Source organism: Hyperolius riggenbachi, chromosome 6 (genome assembly GCF_040937935.1).
Source record: "Hyperolius riggenbachi isolate aHypRig1 chromosome 6, aHypRig1.pri, whole genome shotgun sequence".
Classification (NCBI taxonomy): Eukaryota; Metazoa; Chordata; class Amphibia; order Anura; family Hyperoliidae; genus Hyperolius; species Hyperolius riggenbachi.
Window position 1 is genome coordinate 32,369,466 of NC_090651.1, and position 22,302 is coordinate 32,391,767.

Here is a 22,302-nt window from a genome sequence, read left to right on the forward strand (position 1 = left end):
AGTAAGCATTATAAAGTAGGCTACCAGCTACACAAGGGGGTTTGGATCCCAAGAGTGGCCCCCAAGGTAATTTTCCTGAGAGGTCCCATGGCTTGCTGCTGCACAGCACCTTAACCGCTTGATGACTGAGGGGTTTTTCCCCCTTGTGGACTAGAGCAATTTTCACCTGTCAGCGCTCTTCCCTTTCTTTCGCCAATAACTTAATTACTACTAATCACAGCGTAATGAGCTATATCTTGTTTTTCTAGCCACCAATTAGGCTTTCTTTGGGTTGGGGTACTATGAGAGGGTGTGGGAGGGAAATAGTTAATCATAAAAGTCCGTGAAGGGATTTTTTATTAACCTCCTTAGTGGTAACCCCGTGCTGGACACGGGGTAAGCCGCTGCAGAGGATTTCTTAGGCGCCGCTGGGCCGATTTGCATACATTTTTTTTATACATGCAGCTACCCGATTCGCCGCGTTAGAGTGTCACCCCCCGAGACCCCGTGCGCTGCCTGGCCAATCAGTGCCAGGCAGTGCTGAGGGGTGGATCGCCATGGCGACGGGGGAAGCCCTAAAGGAAATCCCGTTCAGAACGGGATTTCCTGATGGGCCTGATTACTGGAGGAGATAGGAGGGGGTGGGGGGATGCCGCTGCTCAACGGCTATCATGTAGCTAGCACTAGGCTAGCTACATTATTTAAAAAGAAAAAAAAATAATTTTGGTGTAATATACCATTTAGCCACAAGATGTCCTCAGTCATTATTTCCGATTCAGGTAGTAAGCAGGTGAATCGGAAGTAATGCGTAGCAGTGTAACAGGAAGATACAACGAATGCCTTTAAATCGGGGACTTAGATTTATGAGTTGGACCTGCGGTTCCATTCATCAACTTCCCCTCTAAGCAGCGGTAACGACGGTGCGGATGGGCGCGAGCGTCGGCTGCACACCGCTGCAGACTTGTATTCACGGCCCTGGTGGATCTATTCAATTTTGCAGGGCCGTGAATACACTGCACGGCGTGCATCAAGTAGTTAAAGAGAAACCGTGACCAAAAATTGAACTTCATCCCAATCAGTAGCTGATACCCCCTTTTACATGAGAAATCTATTCCTTTTCACAAATGGATCATAAGGGGGCTCTGTATGGCTGATATTGTGGTGAAGCCCCTCCCACAGAAGACTGTGAGGACCATTTTCCTGTCTGTGAACCTCATTGCATTGTGGGAAATAGCAGTTTACAGCTATTTCCAACTACCCAAAAAAAGCAAGCAGCAGCTACTTCCACTGACATCACCCGCCAGCAGTAAAAATGTCACCATTTGATAAATGTCAAAATGTAAATAAAGGAAAGGCAAAGCTTTTACAATGGGCAAACCCTGACTAAATCATTTATACATAATTATTGTAAAAATGAAGCACTTTTTTATTACATAATTTTCACTGGAGTTCTTCTGTAAACTGACAATGTTTGAACCAGAAACAGCGTCTCCGGTGAGCTCCCCTGGATGGGAAGACAGTGTGCTGTCATTCTTTTAAGTGCTTACAATGATGCACATTTGAAGCTCTGGTGGGCCAGACTAGGAGGGCCACATTCAGGCCTCGTGTCTGGCACCTGTGCCCTAGATGCCCAAAACGAGATGCAGAGGTAGGATGGGAAGGGATGCCAAACAGTATTCTGCCCGGCAGCACTTCTTCCTGTGTGAAGACCGTGACTAAAGGACAAGACTGGAGAGGGCGGGCTGAGGTGAATTGTGTAATGAAGCTGTACACGTATGAAGCTAGGATGTAAATTAAAAACAAGACATGCGTCTACCCGATACCCATTCTAACTTAAACCTTCCCCTTCTAGTGCCTAAACCTAACCCTTCTCCAAGTGCCTTACCGTGTTTCCCCGAAAATAAGTGTCAATTTTTGCACCAAAAGATGTGCTAGGGCTCATTTTCAGGGGAGGTTTTATATTTCACACAAGTTACTATACTGTGTCCTCCTGCCTTCCCCACTGTGCTGCCTTCTTCCTCTGCTGGATCCTCCTCTTGCACCCCTGTGCTGTGCCCCCCCATGTACCTTTAGTGTCCCCTTCTGTACCTGTATCCTCTATCCCCTGTCCTCCTGTGTCCCGAGTCTACCAGCATCCTCTTCTTTCCCCCAGCTCCATGCGGTTGTGTCCCTGAGCTTCAGCTTATGGGGAAGAAGTACGGCAACTTGGGTTTCTACTGAAGCTGATGATTTGGTAGGCGGAACCATGGCTCCATTATTGGGCCAATCACTGCACTTGCTGATTAGCAGTGATTGGCCCAATGACAGAGCCATGGTCGCATCCGTGAGAGCATCGGCTCCAGTAATAACACAAGTTGCCATACTTTTTCCCCTTACTGCAGCTAGGGCTACTTTCAGGGTAGGGCTTATATTTCGAGCATGCTGGAAATTCCTGCCAAGGCTTACTTTCAAGGGATGTCCTAATTTTGGGGAAAGAGGGTAGCACTAATCCCCCCCCCCTCCAAAACGGCCGCAGTTGTAGCCGATCATGTGTAAAATAGACAGTCACCACCTGTTCCTGCTCTACCTAATATTATATCAGCCAGTTCTGTAGCTGATTGGTTACGAATAACGAATCGGGTGCCCAACTTGCCACCCGGGGGCCCAATTACAGACACTTTCTACGGGTGACTATTAGCCACCTACCGATGGCCACGCCCAAATCCTTTGCTCTTCTGCAAACTTGCATTTAACTAAACTGCAGCAGCTTGTCTTTCTAAAGGTGGCCACTAATGATCCAATCTGTTTCATCCAATCTTACCATTTCTATGTAATATAAGGGACTGCCTATAGTATCCAGTCATTAGATTCACTCGGTTTACTCTCCTATTACATAGATTTGGTAAGATTGGATGAAAGAGGTTGGATCATTTGAGGCCACCTTTAGAATCTGCCAAAAACATTGATAAGACTTATTTCCACAGTAATTCAATTTATAGTACAGTAGAGTCTTGGTTACCGACTGGTATGGGCTGACGCTACTATACCCCACTCTATACACATACCATAAATGTTAAAATACAGTAACAGAAAGTATATTAACCTTGGGAGAGCCGTGGAACCCAGTGCTTAAGCCCAGCAGCAGAGCCCATAAACCGCCTAAGAAGTTGGACTTCACCACTAAATACTGCTGGCAATTTGTGCTGGTTGGCGGAGACTGCCGATTAGTTGCCTTACACATAACTAGGACTCTACTGTACAGGAGTCTAATATATATTTCAGCTTAGCCATATAATAAAAGAATAATACCGCTGGCCTGATCATACCTCCATGCTTCTCATCTGGGTCTGCTGGCTGATCTGCTGGTTCAGCTGCTGCAGTTCCATCCTCAGCTGTTTCTCCGATGTAGGCAGAGGCTTGGCTAGCCTATCTCTGCAGAAAGGAAATAGCAGGCTAAATAGGCAGCAAGATACTATATACCGAATAACTGCGATTCAGAAACCGCTTACGATTACAGCGTTCGACCAACATGCAGTTATAAACAGACATGCAGTAATAGTAATAACATTTTTTAAAAAAACCAAAGGCTGGTATGAGGACTCGAAAACAGTTTTGGAAAAAACTGTGGCTGATAAGCGTTCAGAAATTTATTTCAAGCAAAACGAGGGCCCTTTTCCACTACTGGTGTTTCCCGATCCAATCACAAAACGCTAGAGACAAATAAAAAAACAAACACAAACTGCAGCGATTGTTCCCATAAGAACGTGACGGTCTCTACTCTCCTTTGAAAAAGCAGAGTGACACCCGTTGGAAGTAGTGGGGATGTCAGAGGGGATCCTCCGTCCTTCCTGCTGCTCTGTTGCCTGAAGTATCTTCTAAGACCTGGGCTGAGTATCTTATCACGGTGCACTATAACTCTGGGCTGCTTCACTGCCTTACCTTAGAGTCTATTTAATATGCAATATGCTCCTTTTCTAGGATTGTGTTTATATGTGTTGCACTAAACTGAGCACTTTATTTACGGTTTGATGCAATTGTGGTTTTTGGATTTAACACCTTTGTCATTTATAATTATCACCAGGATTCAGCACTTTATCTGCACCTATACTGAACCCGGGTGCATACAGCCTGGGGGCACTTTTATAAGCCCCTGGTGCTGATAGCAGCATACTATTGTCTATGTACAAATCTTGTTTGCAACAGTTAACACTGGCAAGAAATTTTATGGGGTATTCTGTGCTTTTTTTTTTTATGTTTTTATACTTTTTGGATTATCCTTTGTGCATAATACTTATCTTGTGGTTGATAATGTTATAATAAAGATCATTGTAAATATTGAAACTTGAACCTTATGAGTGGTGCTCGTTACCAGGGATTCTTTTTCCTCTTTTTTTGGCGACTGTTCCCAAAAGGGCGGTTCGCCTGCGGCATGAGTCTTCATGAGCACTATATTCATCCTGCTGCATTTCGTCTGCGATCCCAACAATTTGGATATGCCCTCTCCCACCCCAACCCCCCCCCCCCCCCTCTCACAAAACACACCACGAGCTCAGCAATATACATTGGTAAGAAACTCGATTGTGTTTTCTAGTGGAAAAGAGCCCAATGAGTGCTGCTGGCTGAGGAAACCGCTCACATTATTCACAGCAGACTGGGGCAGGAATACACTCCTGTAGCTTAAGCCCAGCCTGCAGACTGCAAACATCTTGTTGTGCATTGGGATATGCTTTGTGCTGCACCTGCATTGAATTCAGCTGTAATTTGCCCTGTTGCTGCGGCCTATGCATTGCTACTCGCTTTTCATCTCTCTCATCCACCAGCCTTTTTCAACCAGAATAGTCCTTACAGCTTGAAGTTTTTTTTCGCTCTCAACTGCCAATCTCTAAACACCCAAGATACGGTTGAGTGAAAAAATCCTAAAAGATTTGTCATTTCAGAGAGGCTGGCACCAGCTCTTCTTATACGTATGATCATCCTTCAAAATCACTTAAAGAGAAACTCTGACTAGGAATTGAACTTTATCCCAATCAGTAGCTGATGCCCCCTTTTACACGAGAAATCTATTCCTTTTCACAAACAGACCATCAGGGGGCGCTGTATGACTGTTATTGTGGTGAAACCCCTCTCAGAATAAACTCTTGAGTACGTACTGGCAGTTTCCTGTCTGTGAACCTTGTTGCATTGTGGGAAATAGCTGTTTACAGCTGTTTCCAACTGCCAAAAAACCATGCAGCAGCTACATCACCTGCCAACAGTAAACATGTCACATGTAATAAATGTCAGAATGTAAATCAGGGATTTAAAAGATTTTACAATGGGCAACACTGACTAAATCATTTATACATAATTATTGCAAAAATGAAGCACTTTTTTCTATTGTACCCATTTTGACATTAACTTCTGTGATAACTATATCTTATGAAGCTGAGCGTTCCTTATATAAGCAACGTTGTTACATTACTGTTGGACTGGTTTACTTTCAAATAAGGGGTGTGTAATGTTTTGGCCACTCAGTGTGAGTGAACCATGCATGAGTATCACAGGAAAGGTTGTCCACATAACACAACTCCAGGCCTTCAGGACATTCACCGAACAAGAGGGAACTTGTACACAGGAACTGTAACTGATTACACATTTCACACCCAAACCGTAAAGAATTTCCAGGGTGAAACATGCAAGATTTGCAGGTTGTGGCTGACATGTGGTTCAATAAACATTCAGGAGGCACATGTGACTTTACACCTGCTGGAAGATTCCTACTTACCTCTCACTCATATGTCCCTGAGAAGGAAGGTTCTGATGTGTGGAGTATGGGGCACCTCCCAGGCTGGTGTGAGTGCTGTACAGACTATAATCTGCGAGAGGGGAAAAAATAGGACTAGTAAAGTGACAGCCCAACATAACACGATCAGAAGGCAACAAAACAATGACACTTCAGATTAAAATTCAACATTTTTAAAGTGGATCCGAGATAAAAGCTTTTACTCATTGCATAATTGTGTTCCTTTTATATAGTTTATAGGGCATTCCTCAAGCCAAATACTTTGTTTTGTTTTAATACTCTAATTCCCTATAAACGAAAAAAGCCTCACGTACAGCTCCTTTTGTGCTTTGGCAAGGGCTTATGGGAGCTCAGTCTGGGCAGGAGGAGGAGGTTACTAGCCATTGATTTAAGGGGCAGAGGGGAGGAGGAGAGGGGACTGAATTTACACACAGGCAAGCTGATAGCATCTCCAGCCCTGTGACAACGTGACAAACAGAACATGGCCGCTCTCATTGTATCATAGGAATATATAATCAAACTTTTGAAGCTGTTTGCAGCTAGATATGCTGTGTAAACTTTAGATAAGATATATAGACAAGTTACTTGTTATAGTTAGCATTTCATCTCTGATCCGCTTTAAGTTACAATCTATTTTATTTACATTGCTGTTGACACGAGGAAAGCCCATTTTCTTTCCATACAGGACAGTTTATATAAACCAAATATCCTGTGGCCTTCACTTAGAAAGCGCACAGTCAGTCATTGTGCTGCACTGCTCAATAGCAGCTGCTGCAATCACTTAAAGGGAACCTAAACTGAAAGGAATATGGATGCTTCCTTTTGACGAGGAGCTTTCAGCCATACTATCTCACAAAAAAAAAAACCTACATATATAAGTAGATAAATACTTGCTCTACTTACATAACATGTATTGCACTGTCTATATTTTGATTGCTTTCCTTAGCATTTCCCATTTTATCTGTGGCTATTTTGAACCCAATACTGATGTCATTTCTTCCCTTACTCTCCTCTGCCTGATTGTGTATGCATTGCCCACCCTTCACTACAGAAAGTGCATTGTCTCAGCTTAAGAAATATTGGTCAATCAGAGAGGAACAGAGGTGTGGGAGGGGAAAAAAGGAGGGAAAGCGGCTTCAGCCAATCAGGCTGCAATAGTTAAGTCTGAGGGGAAAGTAGAGAAGCAAAAAGACAACCCAGCATTCCCAGCAACTTCCTTTTTGCGTACCAAATTTTGTGTGTACCAAATAAGAGTCAGGTAAACTGGGGAATGATCATTTATCAACAAGTAATAGCGATTTTAACTTTTTGATTGCCTTGTTAGCATCCTTATTACTTGTTTACCAGATAAAAATAAAGAATTGATTTTTGATTTTGTGCCCAACAGTTACACTTTAAACAATACCAGTTGCCTGGCTGTCCTGCTGATCTCTTTGGATGCAGTAGTGGCTGAATCACACACCTGAAACAAGCATGCAGCTAATCTAGTCTGACTTCAGTCAGAGCACCTGATGTGCATGCTTGTTGAGGGGCTGTGGCTAAAAGTATTAAAGACACAGGATCAGCAGGAGAGTCAGGCAACTGGTATTATTTTAAAAGGAAAAATCCATATCCTCAGTATAGGTTCCCTTTAAGGTAGCCATACATCTAGCCGTGTATGGGCAGATTTGACCAAGAGACAAATCTCTCTCTGATGACAGAGAGATCTGTCGGCTTCCCATACACCGCAGGCAGATTCCCAATCAGTTTCAGCATGAAATATCTGGGGAATTGTCAGAGTCTGCCGGTACCTCCCCCTAGTGTATGCATGTGTGCATTTATACATTACCTGTCCTGTGTCGCGGTGCTCGTCCGTCTTCGAATCCACCACTCTTCTATTAGCGGTATACACGCCTAATGGAAGAGCGGCGGATGCGGAAGACGCATGGGCTCCGTGATACAGGACAGGTAATGTATAAATGCACACATACATTTATACACTGGGGAAAGCGCCCGGGGTTTCGTCGCTCGTCCAGATATCGCTCGTCGTTACCTGATCGACATGTTCGGCCCGAAATTGGCCGCATTGTTGAACAGGCATGCACTTGGCAGCACCAAGTTTCATCAGATTCAGCGATTTGAATGATCAATCTGCCACCATGTCAGATGTATGGCCACCTTTAGGCGCAAACTAGCATAAAAAGGCTGCTAGCAGTAAGAACACAAATGCTATCCTGGGATTGGCTACCATCATAAAATAACTAGCACTAGAATGAAATTTGGCATGGGATTGGCTGCCAACATAATAGTAGATTAGGGACTGGTTGTATTTGGTTAGAACATATCTGCAGGCAGGCAAGTGGCTGCGATCCCCTATAACATGACTGCTGAGCAGAAATTAGATGCGATCCCTTAGAATATGACTGCTGCCAGAAATTGGATGCGATCCCTTAGAATATGACTGCTGCCAGAAATTGGATGCAATCCCTTAGAATATGACTGCTGCCAGAAATTGGATGCGATCCCTTAGAATATGACTGCTGCCAGAAATTGGATGCGATCCCTTAGAACAGGGGTCTGCAACCTTTAAGACATAAAGAGCCACTTGGACCCGTTTCCTAAAAGAGAAAAAAACTGGGAGCCGCAAAACCATTATAAAACAAATCTAAAGGGGCCCATACACTCAGCCGATTTTCTGGCCGACCGATCGATCCCGATCGATCAATCGATTGCAAATCGGTTGGCCAATCGACCGATCGACGGCCGATTTCGATCGATTTCGATGGATTTCCATCGAACTTGCAGGGTGGAAAATTTAGGTCGATCTGATGAGATTGCTTATCAGTTTGCATTGGCCTTAATGGAAATCTGATGGCAAAAAAATGCCATCAGATCGAATTTCAATAGATTTCAAACTGAAATCTATTGGAATTCTATCCTGGTAAAAAATGTTCTAAAAACGCATCAGATAGATCATCAGATGCATTTCTTATCTATCTGCTGCCAATCTGACGAGTGTATGGGCACCTTAACACTGCATATATTGTTTCTTACCTTAATGCTATATACAGGATCAGATATGACCCCAATATGCACAAATCGTTAGCAGATATGACCCCAATATGCACAAATCGTTAGCAGATATGACCCCAATATGCACAAATCGTTAGCAGATATGACCCCAATATGCACAATCCTTCAGCAGATCTGAACCCAATATGCACAATCCTTCAGCAGATCTGACCCCAATATGCACAATCCTTCAGCAGATATGAAAAGAAAAACCCATTTACTCACCTAGTCGGAAGACCTCCTGTCACGATCTCCTCCTGTCCCGACCTCCTTGTGGCGCGCAACTCCCACGATCCTCTTCCTTCCCGACGTCACGTCCTGCCTGCATTACACTGCAGGGCTACGGGAAAATGGCCGCCCTAAGCCCCGCACCGGTCCGGCGGCCTCTCTGATAGGCTGCCGGCCAGCGGCAGCACACGTCACACGCGCGCCGCAGCCACTGACACACACTACCTGAGCCGCGGCCTAGGAGCCGCGGCAAAGGTGAAAAAGAGCCGCATGCGGCTCTGGAGCCACGGGTTGCCTACCCCTGCCTTAGAATATGACTGCTGCCAGAAATTGGATGCGATCCCTTAGAATATGACTGCTGCCAGAAATTGGATGCGATCCCTTAGAATATGACTGCTGCCAGAAATTGGATGCGATCCCTTAGAATATGACTGCTGCCAGAAATTGGATGCGATCCCTTAGAATATGACTGCTGCCAGAAATTGGATGCGATCCCTTAGAATATGACTGCTGCCAGAAATTGGATGCGATCCCTTAGAATATGACTGCTGCCAGAAATTGGATGCGATTCCTTAGAATATGACTGCTGCCAGAAATTGGATGCGATTCCTTAGAACTTGACTGCTAGCCTGGAATTGGATACCATTACCCAGAACACAGAGTACTGAGGTTGCACACATTATCTTTAGGTGCAGGACCGGTAAACAATTCAGAAAAAATCCATATTGCCCGCATATTTTCAGATACCAAGTGTTCAGTTTTATTTGACTCGAGTGTCAAATGTGTGGGGAGATTGAGAAGATGGATATTTGACACTTATACAAGTTTAAAAGCAGTTTTTTCTTGGAATTTTTTCAAATAGATATTCTCATAAACTACAAGTCCAACTTGAAATTTTTTTTATTTGACTTGTTCCCATGGAAACAGAATCCATGCCAGTCGTATCGGCGGGTCGTTCGTAAGTCGGGGACTACCTGTACTTAGAACATGATGGCTGGCCTGGGACTGCATACTATCAGGACGGCTTGCCTAGTAATGGATTCAATCACATATCACTTAGAACATGGGAGCGTGCTTGAAACAGTAATTATAATTTAGTGTATTTATAAAGCGCCAACATAATATGCAGCGCTGAACAATAGATAGGGATACATAAGGTAGGGCTGTGGAAAAGGTGCTCGGCTGAGAGATTGTGGTAGATGCGTGGTAGGTCATTTTAAAGGGACACTTAAGCCAGAAAAAAAAATGAGTTGCTTCCTCCGCATTCCCGACTGCAATTAGCGCTATTGCGGGCCGCAACGCGTAGAAAGATACGCGTTGCCGCATTACCAACGCATTGCGGCCCGCAATAACGCTAAATGCAGTCGGGAATGCGGAGGAAGCTACGCGTGGCCAGTCCTGTCGGCAAAAACGAAACTAGCTGGCAGCGGGGGACCTGAGGATTAGTGAGTGGCTGCGAGGCCACAGGACTGCTGCTGGGGGCTGGTAGAGGCCCCAGGTGAGTAAAAAAAATTTTTTCTGGCTTAAGTGTCCCTTTAAAGAAATAGGTTTTGAGGGCTTGCTTGTAGGTGTTGAAGGAAAAAAAGTGAGTTAGAGGGGTGGTGGGAGGGAGTTCCATAGGGTGTGGGCAGCTCTTGAGATTGCCATTTCTGAAGGTGCAAACACATTTTTGATGAATGTCGCCCGTCTGATATTGCTGGGCTGCACAGATGCTATTGAGCTGTGTAACTGATAGACACATATGATTGCTATGCAAATCAAACTAAAACATGCATTTAACAGGAACAAATAAAACCAGATCTGATATTAGATATTCAGCTGTGATGCGGAAAGCTCACCAGATAGACTGGATTTTGAGGCTGCGCCTTGGGATGCCAGTGCAGGCTGCATACCGCCTGGGGAAGGATACAAGGCCTTGGATGTACGAGAGATGGCACCGAAGCGAGACACTGTAGGTCGGTCACCGAACGGAATGAGATCATCTTCTCCTGCTTCAGTGGCTCTGCGTTGAAGTTCCAGGCGCTGATCCCTCAATGCTTTGCTTTCGACATTCTGCAATAAAAACTACAAGTTAGCTGCCGTGCCATCACTTATCAGGGCATCACATTCCTGACCTGTCTTCAAAGGCAATTTCAGCAGAAACTATGGAGCTAGTCTAGTTTAGGGGACCCAGCAGGAAATCTCATAGGGAAGTTGGGTGGGCTGGGCAAATGGAACATCCAGCGACATGTGTGAACCACCAAAGGAAGCCCGATTCTAAAACAAAGTTGGGTATTCAGCCCTCCGCCCAGACAAACTTCAAACTACTTCCAGATCAGACAACTCTAATTCACTCTAAAGGTGCATACACACATTCAAACTCGGTCACCTGGGGCAGCTGGCCCATGATGCCAGGTGAAGCAGTTTCATCAAGCCCTGGAGTGCTATCCCCCCCCCCCCCCCCCCAGCTGCCGTCGGTGTTGCCTTCTGAGCTGGCGGCTGCTTCCTCTATGATCGTTCCCAGCCACCCCCCTCTGCTCCATCATAAACCTTTGTAGCAGCGCGACCCGCGGCTGCTGTGAAGAGGAAGGCAGCAGGATAGCGGCTCGCTGTAGCAGCAATGAATATTGCCATTACCAGGCCACCTGTACCTGGCTACCTACCTACAGTGTGGGTGAAAATGTTTTGGGTTTGTGTGATCATTCCAAACGGGGTTGGTGGGAGTTGCATCCTAACAAGTTTCCCTCAGGCAGAAAAAAGTGTAGAACCTGCCCTGTCTGTCCAAGGTCTGGACATGACCCCCTTGGGCGGTATTTCAAAGCCTGATGCTGTGCAGCCTTGTCGTTAGCCTCTAGGCTAGCGTAATGTTCTGTTGCTATGAAGAGGCTGTTTATACTATGTGAAGTTGTTTGAACATCTGAGAGGTTTTATTTTTTTCTTTTGTTTGAATCTGTGTCCCCATTACAATTCTCTTCACAGTGTCCAAGCAACAGAGTAACTTATCTCACGTCTCAGTTTTTAGATTGGATCCCACTCTAATGACATTCCGTTAGAAGCAGAATAAAATTAGTGTTAATACAACTTACGGCCACTTCAACACTGCCTCCACCAGAAACGTCTTTGGGTTTGGCGTCTTTTGTTCCGATGTAGGAACCGATAGTGTCGCAGGACCAGGGCGAGTACTGGCTGTAGTCGTTCCCTTTGTACTTTCCAGAGACCTTCAGCTCATCATCGAGGTACTAAGGGCAGAAAAGAGTTGTGTAAACATTTGTCATTAAGCACAGCAGCACATCAGATCTGGGCGATGGCTATGGGCGCCGATTGGCACAGATCCAGGGCCTGCCTTGAGCTCACCTCTTCTTGATGGAACGAATGAGTCAGAGTGGGTGAAGGAGCAAATGGCGGTGGAGAGATGACCTTCCTCTCCTCTAGCTGAGTTATGATTTCGTTGCGACGGCGGTGGAGTTCATCAAGGCTGGGGTGGGGCTGTGATGGGAGCTGGGGTGGCATACGACTGTAGGGGTCCTAAATAATACAAAGGAAACATGCAAACATAATGCACTGGTGTAATAAGCCAATAGAAGAAAAAACAAAGCAATTACTCAGTGCTCCAATAAGTATTATTTTGCTAATATACAGGAAGATTTCAGTGCAATCAGTTCAGATTCCAATAGGAGTGCAGCCAAAAATTGCTCCATAACCTTCCTGGGGGTAACCCTGAGTCAGGCTGGAGGTGGAAAAAAAGCAGCCAAGAGAGGTAATCCAGAGCCTGACTCGGGGTAGCCGCTGGGAGGTACAGATGGACAGCGGCAGTGTGGTGGGCTTTCAACTCACCTCCCCCCAGATCCAGGCGCCAGCAGAAATTCTTCTTCCGGTCCTTAGAGGCCCTGGATCCCTTGGGTGAGATCGCCATTTCTCGTCATGATGACAGACGGCGGTCTCACTATAGGGTTACAGCGCCACCCGGAGGGTGAATTGCAACGCTAGATTCCCAGGCAGGTGAGTATATGCAGGGGCTGCTCCAGATCTCTCTGCGGTGTGATTTTTTTCCGATTTTAGGGTCTGAAAGCATGTGAAAAAATTGCACCGCTTTTAGACCCAAAAATTCGGAACTAACCATAACGCCAGGGAGGTTAACATTTGGAGGTATATACCCAAATTTCAGCTCACAAATCCTCCGAAACATAAGTATTGCCACCAATGCCTCAGCACATCATCTGTGCCCACCACCCAGGATGTTAGGCTCGCCAAAAAAAAATGTGTGACCCAAACAGTGTCACAGCGCATGCATCTCTCCTCGAGGGCGCTCAGCATCTGGGTGAACTTCTCCACACATTTCTGGAGGGATGGAAAATCTCACTTACCAGGAAAGGGCGGACAAACTGGGTTTATTTAGCTTGGAAAAAAGGCGACCGAGAATTGACCTCATTAACATGTATAAATACATCAGAGGGCAAAACAAACGCTTTGCAGATGAGCTTTTTGTCCCTAGGGTTGTACCACTGACAAGTGGACATGATCTGCGTATGGAGGAAAAATATTTGCCATCTATTTAGAAAGGGGTCCTTCACAGTGAGAGTGGTTAAAATCTGGAATATCTTACCTCAGGAAGTAGGTATGGCAAACTCTATATCTGCATTTTAAAGTGATCTTGGAATCTTGGATGCTTTCCTTGCACTGAAGAGCATACACGGATATAATTACTAATTTACAGGAGAGTTGATCTAGGGATTTATCTAGCTGCCATCTGTAGTCGGGAAGGAAGGCTAATTGGCCCAGGCCTTGTAAGGTTTTTCATCTTCTCCTGGATCAACTAGCATAACTGGGATATGTGCAGATTCCAAATAGTTTTTTCTTTTTCCCTTCTGGTTGAACGTCATCGACGGATGTCTTTTTTTTTTTTTTTTTTCAACCAAGCTAACTATGTATTTGGTGAGCACATTATCCCAGGTGGTGGGTAGGTATGATGTGCTGAAGTATTGGTGGAGATACTTCGGATCTAAGAATTATATTGCATTGTAATTGGGATACATTCATCAATTCAAAACATTTTGTACATCATTTTATTATTTCTGGATATACAAGCTGTGGCCTGCACTGGGCCTACAGATCTATGGGCGAGTTCCCACTAGGATCTCTGCCAAACTGAATAGGCCCTTGCTTTACTGTGGGCCTGTTCACACGTCCATTGCTGCTGCATGACCAACAGAAAGGTTGTTGTGAGCAGACTATGCACTGCAATGCCTTCTCTACTGTGGTGCAATCTCATCCTGAGGGCAGCGGACAGGGCTGTGGACCTCTATTGTATACGGTATCCATAGAATTCGGATATACTGCCACTTCGGCTCTATCCATACCACTGTGAAATCGACCCTTACTAAAGGGGCCGTTTCCCACTAACAGCGTTGTGATCAAATTCTGACTGCAAAACGCTAGGTAGTATTAGGTTAGTGGAAACTGCATGCTAACACTTCCAGCAGTGCCATGCAAATTGATTTTAACCGATTGCAAAGGTGCCCTGTAGGTAAAGGTCTTATACACCTCAAAAGGCAACACAGTTTTAGAACCTCCCATAGAAGGAGATTCTTTAATTTGATTGCTACACTTAAAGTGGACTCAACTTAAAAATACAAGATTTCAGAAACAAAATCTATTTTCTAAATTATAATAATAAATAGCAGCCTTTTTTCAGCTGCATGATGACAAATATAAAATATTTTACATTTATTGGAAGAACTCCCTTCCTTTCAAATTGCTGGGATTTTTCTGGCAAACTGGTGGAGTAGGTGGTGTCCGGAAATGGAGGAATTGCTAATGGCTGCCCCCAGTATAACCCTAGCTATGAAAAGAGAAGGGTGAAAAGCATGCATTGAAATGATCATAGGTTTGAAGGAGTGTTTATTTATCTTTGTATGTGTCAGAGTGGTGCAACTAAATATTTTTTATTAAAAAAAGTGTTTGGTTTGGGTCCGCTTTACCAGCACCCATACTTTAGGGCCCGTTTCCACTAGCGCGAATTCGCATGCAGACAACGCATGCGGATTCGCATAGGCAATACAAGTGGATGGGACTGTTTCCACTTGTCAGTTTTCATTTGCGTTTTTATGTGCAGGATTTTTCTGCACGGTAGACCCTGCAGAATTCGCCTGCGTGTGGAATGCAGGCGATTCGCAGGTAATGTATTTAATAGGGAAATCGCATGAGTTTTTTCCCGCGATTTCGTAAATTGACACAGGCAGTGACATGGTTAAAATCGCATATACCCTGCCTATGCGAAATCGCGGCAAAAACCGCATGCGGAATCGCACCCGCATGCGATTTTGTCAACGGTGATATGCGGCGATTCCACACCACACTAGTGGAAACGGGCCCTAAATCCTAACTACATTTTGCAGAATCTCTGCTCTGCATAAGACGACATCTGGGTCTTGCAATTACAAGTTGTGAGATCCCCTTCTTCCTAACAGGACAGTCTGTAGAGGCCGCCAGTTCATATGAAGAGGTGCTCAGCTGCCGGCACACACAGTCATACAACACATTTTTTTAATCTAAACTTCCAAAATTAATGCTTCTAATTTACACCAGTCTACATGCTCGCTTTCAGAATCTGCCTGGTTATATTTTAGGGTTTTGTTACTTACTTGCATACATACCCTGTTATAGGATGGCCTGATCTGTCCAGCATGTGCAGGGTAATAGCCCTCTACAGGTGGGTAACGGTCCCTGGGCTCAGCCACATAAGGAGATCCGGCAGTAGGGGGCATGTCCAGTGGCACAGGGCTCGCCCGCACAAGCTCGTCTCTCTGGTAGGACTGAGGAGCGGATTGGTACACGCGCCGGCTGTCGTAGTGTGGAGGGTACATGGGCTGGTTCATAGAATATTGTTGGGTGGGTGTTCCATACTGCGTACTAACAACCCTGTCCTGTAAATAGGGAGGATAGTGATCGAGGTAGGTAGGGGTGGATTCAGGTGCAGATGGCTGAGGTCTGACAAAGCGTGACACCGGTGGAGGCTGGTAATACACATCTGCAGGAAGAAAAGAAAACATGATGAGCTACATCAGAAAACACTGACACAACCTATAACCGTAAACATTGGAGTCAAAGCAAAAACAAATTCATGGCCAGTGCACACCAAAAAGCGCAAGCGTAATCACAGGGCCTGTTTCCACTTGTGCGGTGCGAATTTGTCGCGGAAAATGCAAAAACAAATTTGTACGCGGCTGCGAATTTTACCGCAAATTCTTGTACGTTTTCGCATATGTTAGTAAGTGTGTGAATTTAACCATGTCAGTGCCTGTGTGCTTTTATATTGATTTTATGCAAAAACGTATGCAAATTCGCGTTAGAATTCGCATAGCAAAACCACATGTGAACTTCTTATTAAATACATTGTGTGCGAATTCTGTTGGCTCTGCCGTGCAGATTTTCCTGCACACAAAACCGCACAGGATTTCTGACAAGTGGAAACAGGCCCATTCACTTGTATTTGTCATGTGAATCTGCATGCAGATTTGCGATAGTGGAAACGGGCCCTCAGCACTTTTTGAAGTGATTTTTCAAGGGGATTCTAGGCATGTGCCTAGCGAATTTCTATTTATACCTAGCATTTTGTGTGTGTGTTTTTTTTAGATACAGTACGGCTGCTAGTGTACTGGTTTTGACACAAAAACGCTTGGAAAATCTCTTTGATCTCGTACTTTTCAGATCAATTTTCCACTTTTCTTATACTTAACATTGAGGCTGAATAATCTCAAATCAGCAGAAATGCTGTCCCGCGTTTGGGGAAAAAAAAAAAAAAAAAATCACATCGCTCTGGTGTGATCCCAATCTAGTACATTAGCGAAGCATTTTTTAAAGCGCTAGCGTTTTTAAAAGCGCTCACAAGCATTCTTGGTGTGCACCAGCCCTTCAATCCAGAACTTCAATTTAAGTGCTACAGCAGACTCACCAGTTGTAATGCTCAATAAAAGAGTATCAAGTATCACTTAAAAGTGTACCCGAGATGACATGTGACATTATCAGATAAATGTGTATATACAGTGCAAAGCATTAATAACCAGGATATTTATCTTGTTTATATTGCTGCTTGAAAGAGTTAATTTTCAGGTGTGCAAGTGACAGCTTCTGTCTTGTCAGGAATTTAGTTAACATCCCTGATAAGAAAATTAAGGCCATAAACCTTTTCCTGGCTGAATACATCTTTTGGGGGCAGGAAAGAGATGGAAAAAGGTCAATAGTTAACGTATCATAACTCTGGGACACTTAAAGGACAACTGAAGTGATAAAAATACGAAGGCTGCCATATTTATTTCCTTTTAATCAATACCAGTTGCCTGGCAACCATGCTGGTCTATTTGGCTGCAGTAGTGTCTGAATAATACCAGAAACAAGCATGCTGCTAATCTAGTCAGTTCTGACAATGACCGCAACATCTGATCTGCTGCATTCTTGTACAGCCAGCAACAGCAAGAAACCAAACATTCTTCCTACTCCAGGTAATACAACCTAAAAAGGATGCTTCAAGCTTCGTGAGATGGCCACACCCTGACGAAGCCTGATTGGTTTAGGGAAACTAGGTGGTGGGCGGTCTCCTGAGCCATGCTATCATGGACACTTACTCTTACCGTCATCTGCTCTCGGTTCGTGGGGTGTATACTTACCATATCATTAGTAAAATATTGTACTAACCGTATCACTTTTCATTAATATAAATAAACAAACAGTTGTGGAATAATACTTACTTTGAGGATAAGCGACAGGCTCAAAGGGGGCTCCTCCTCCCCGCGGGTCTGCATAAAACATGTCTGTCTGGGGTTGAGCGTAGATCTGGGAGCCTCGGGGTACCATTTGGATTTGCTTAGACATAGGCAGCGGAGGAAGGTCACCAGAAACACGTTGTGGAGGGGGGTGCGAGCTGACCGATAAGGAGGCCATAGAAGTTTTGGGGACAGAGTCCAGGCTAAAAAAGGCAAAAAAACGAAACAAAAAACAGACATTTACTATATTGTACAAAACCCCAAAGCAACATCTATCCCAGTCTATTTTTGCAACTTAAAAACAACCAAACCACGGTAACAACCACACCATATCCGTGATATACGATGGACGCTATGTAAGAGGGAGAAGGCTCCCCAATTGAGATACATTATGCAGGGAATTAATGTAAGTAATAGGAACAGTTATCTCCTGGTAAGAGAAAAATTTTTTTATTGTTAGGCACCAGGAAAAAGAATACGTTTCACAGGACCTGCCCGCTTCCTGGGGTCAATACGAGACAGTTTGCCAATAGGATTTTGGCGCTCTGAAACGGAGGATACATAGGTCAGACACGGTCTCGTATTATCCTGAGGAAGGTAGGAGCAACCAGGGACACCTTCTTCTAGAAAGTAATTGATGTACCGGTTTCTAGACTTTCAGAGGATGAGAGAAAACTCTACATTCTATTGGGAGAAGCGGTATGCACAGTGATAATCGCTGTACACTATGTCAGCATGCCACAGGCAGAGGAGGAACCCAAAGTGACAATCGCTGCACACTACGTCCCACTGACAGACTGAGAAGAGCATATATGAAATGTAAAAATAAAAATGTAAAAATGACTACTTACTCTATCCCATCCCCCCAGGACTCAGACCCTTTCACATTCGCCATTTCTCCTTGCTTTGGCAATGCCCATATGTACCTTGGTCATGCTAATAAAGCCATTTAGGGGTCAGCTGGATAGAGTACTGGTTAAGGCTTTTGCCTCTGATGCCTGGTTTGTGTCTTTGATCAGGGTTCAAAAACCAGGTCAAGCCAGCACGTAAAACAGTAAAGAGCCTCTGGATAAGGCCCCCTAATGATCCTGGCCGCCCCTGGAGAGCGCCCTAAGTAGCTGCAGGTCCGAAGCACGTAAAAAAGTAAGGAGCCTCTAGGCAAGGCTCCCTAATGATCCTAGCCGCCAGTGGAACGTGCTCTAGTGGCTGCAGCCCTGAAGCACTTTGAGTCTGCCGTGATATAAAGGTTACGTGTCTTGTCTAGTTTTAGTTTCAAACGGTTTCATTGTGCAGATAAGCAATAGTGAACAGATACAGTATCGCCACGTTATCACACACGTGGGAGTCCTAACAGGGCTCGTCAAATACAACAACACAATAGCACAGTAGTTTTAGTTAGGAGAAGGGGATAGGGTAAGGGAAAAAGGCTCAAGGGTGTATCGCAGGTCTGCCTATTGAGCCAAAAGGGAACGAGGAATATAGGAAAACAAAAAAGTATAAAACACATTCAGTGGTCTTGTCTAGTTTTGATTTGAGAGAGAGTAGTCAGCAGGGAAGAGAGGACAGAGAAGAGCCAGAGACTAGCAAGTGATACATACAGCTCTGGAGGTGATCCTGGAGCGCTGCTGCTCAGATGATCCACTTTCACTGGCTTTAGCACAGACTCGTAGCCGGAGTCCGTGCCGCGGGAGATCAGCTGAGCCACAGACTGGCCAGACACTATGCCGTTAGGGAGGCCGGCTTGTTTCCTGCTAGGCAGATCCATAGGACCTTCATCTGAGTGTATGGCCCCGGGGGGCAGTCCAACCTCATTCAACTGACCTAGAGAGGCACTTAGCGGCCTCCTGGGGACCAGTCGCTTGTTCATTTTTCGAAATCTGTTTCAATGAAAGAAAAAAGTGTAAGGAAAAAAATGGATTCATTTTTCAATACAATAAACCAAAAAACCCCAAACATGGCAGGGTTAAGGATTAGTTTGCCATGGAGTGAGGGGATAAAGTGAACTAGGACTTTACAGAACAACAAGACAAATAACATTTATATCGCGCTTTTCTCCTGGCAGACTCAAAGCGCCAGAGCTGCAGCCACTGGGACGCGCTCTATAGGCAGTAGCAGTGTTAGAGAGACTTTCCTAAGGTCTCCTACTGAATAGGTGCTGATGCCAATGTGACAATTCAGCCCCACGATCCCGTCCAATCTGCTCCCGTTAGCGTACGCAGGAAGTACGGTGAGCAGACTGGCAACAAAGACCGGTTGCTGGATCGTCAGAGGAAGAAGGTTAATGCGACAGAGCGTGCCAATCCCGTCTAATCTGCTCCTGTTAGCATACGCAGGAAGTATGGTGAACAGACTGACAAAGATTGATCGCGCAGCTGGCGACAATATGTAATGTGACAATCACTCACCAATCCCGTATTATTAGGCCACTGTTGCCATGCAGGTCTCATGCACTAGAGACTGCTGGAGGCAAATGCACTGTGTGCGTAGTAAAAGGTTAAGATTGTTTGGAGGTGCCCAGACATGTACAATCCAGACATGTACAATCCAGACATGTACAATCCAGACATGTACAATCCAGACATGTACAATCCAGATTGTATATACAATCGGTAAACTAAATACCAATTTCGCGCTGGAAATCGGGTAACAAGAAAGTTTAATCTATGGAATGCACTAAAGCCTTTTACACACATCTAATTTTGATTGACCAATTTGACCACTTTCAGGAAGTATGAGAGCTTACCTACACACTGCTCATAGTATTCAAAATGTTGGCCCTCATGCTATATGGAGGCGGTAAGATTGGACAGTCATTGGCCAACCTAAATGTAAAGTGTGTATCAGGCTTAGTATGCATACACACATGCAATTTGGCCAATCACTGACCAATGTTACCACTTCCATGTAGTATGAGGGCCAACAGACATTGAATATTATGAGCAGATTGTGAAGGTAAGCTCTTGTAGTACATAAAGGTGGTAAAATTGGTCAGTGATTGGCCAATCAAAATTCCAGGTGTGTATGCACCCCAACTCATCTTGTGAGTAAAAAGGCAAAGCACTGGAGCCTGAAATGAGCAGATTCTCACTGCACGACAATTACTTCCGTAAAGCAAAGGACTGAACTGGTAAAGTGGCAAGCAAGGCAGCTTATAGAATACCAGAGCTGAATTAAATTAAAGTATTATACATACCTGGGGCTTCCTCCAGCCCCATGCGCACGGACCGCTGTCACCCCGCCGTCATCAGCCTTCTCCCTCTTCAGTACGGGGTGTTTTGTTTGTAGATTCACCCTCTCACCACAACTCACCAGGTCAGTCTTGACCTGTAAGGTCCCCAGCACCCCGTACCGAAGAGGGAGAAGGCTGAGGACGAGGGTGTGGGAGCGATCTGTGCAGATGGGGCTGGAGGAAGCACCAGGTATGTATAAATCTTATTTTAATCTCGCTCTGGTTTCCTTTAAACCTGTTATTTTGCATGATGAGGATGCAAAACAAGTACAAAGAGGCAAACGTACCATAAGACTAAAGGCCAGTTTATGTGGACTGTTAACACCAAATTTAAGTAGTAACTGCTCAGAACTGTAACATATAGGCCTCACCAACCTAATTACCGAATGTTTTAGACCAGGTCTAAAAACAGGGCTAACACACTCGGTAATTATTCGTGAATTCCTTTTTGATGCAACTGAGCAAACCATCAGTAGACTAGTCTAAAGTGCTTAGTGAATTGAGGCCATAGTGGGAAGGCAGTCAATCATGCAGGATACCCACTTTTATGCTAACTGGAACTGAGCAGATTTTGAAATTAACCTCAGCGTAAGGGAGGTTCTACACTGAGCTGTTGGGGTGAGCACCATTACTTACCTACAGGGTGCTGCTTCTCTGCAATTTTTGTACATATGAAATATTCAAAGGGCATTTTCTTGTGTACCAAATAAAAACAGCCAAACAATAAAAGTTTAAAAAAATAAAACAATGTTTTGGTAGTTCATAAAAGCTGCACAAAACCCCCACTTACTTCTCCAGCTCCTCCTGGGAATGGGCGAAGGTGCAGCTGGCTCCTCGGGGGCAACCCCCTCTCTGTTTCATGTCTCGGCACATATAGGTCTTATACTTGCTATGCTGCGGGGGCTGGGCAAACAAGAAAACCATCATAAGAGCATTCAGGGCTTTCTCAACATTGTGGCAAATCAACTCATCAAGTGAACTTTAAAGCGGACCTGAACTCTTACACAAGAGAGAAGGCGAACACAGAGAAATCCACCCTGTATGCGTTTATGGAGAACAGCCTGTCTAATTCTCCCTTCTCTGTAAATTTGAGCTCCCAGCTGTCTGCTGAGTTGAGAGCTAATAGGTGAACAGGAGTTTAACCCTTTCTGCGCTCCCAGCGAACCAGGAAATAACTACACTGCAGCATCTCTGAAGGAGCTCTATAAGCTGTAGCAAGGAAAGGTTTTTTCTGTAAAGGTTATTATGCTGTTGCTTATCTTTTAGAGCAGAGAGGAAGTTCTGAGTTCAGGTCCGCTTTAAGGAGACAAAAATTT

General features: G+C 44.7%; 1 protein-coding gene across 5 annotated transcripts in view; it reads right to left on the reverse strand.

The window, feature by feature from the left end:
* The window catches only part of RC3H1 (ring finger and CCCH-type domains 1), a 138,209-nt gene that overhangs the window by 13,561 nt on the left and 102,346 nt on the right, over positions 1-22,302 (reverse strand). For 3 of the 5 annotated variants that reach the window (XM_068239085.1, XM_068239087.1, XM_068239084.1), the window contains exons 9-17: positions 21,777-21,889; positions 19,356-19,634; positions 17,743-17,960; positions 15,640-16,025; positions 12,353-12,523; positions 12,085-12,237; positions 10,858-11,071; positions 5,723-5,813; positions 3,285-3,390 (exon numbers count right to left, since the gene is read on the reverse strand). In XM_068239085.1, coding sequence (XP_068095186.1) covers positions 3,285-3,390; positions 5,723-5,813; positions 10,858-11,071; positions 12,085-12,237; positions 12,353-12,523; positions 15,640-16,025; positions 17,743-17,960; positions 19,356-19,634; positions 21,777-21,889 — 1,731 coding nt within the window. The remainder of the gene's footprint in view (positions 1-3,284; positions 3,391-5,722; positions 5,814-10,857; positions 11,072-12,084; positions 12,238-12,352; positions 12,524-15,639; positions 16,026-17,742; positions 17,961-19,355; positions 19,635-21,776; positions 21,890-22,302) is intronic. The other 2 variants (XM_068239089.1, XM_068239086.1) reach the window with 1 other exon arrangement.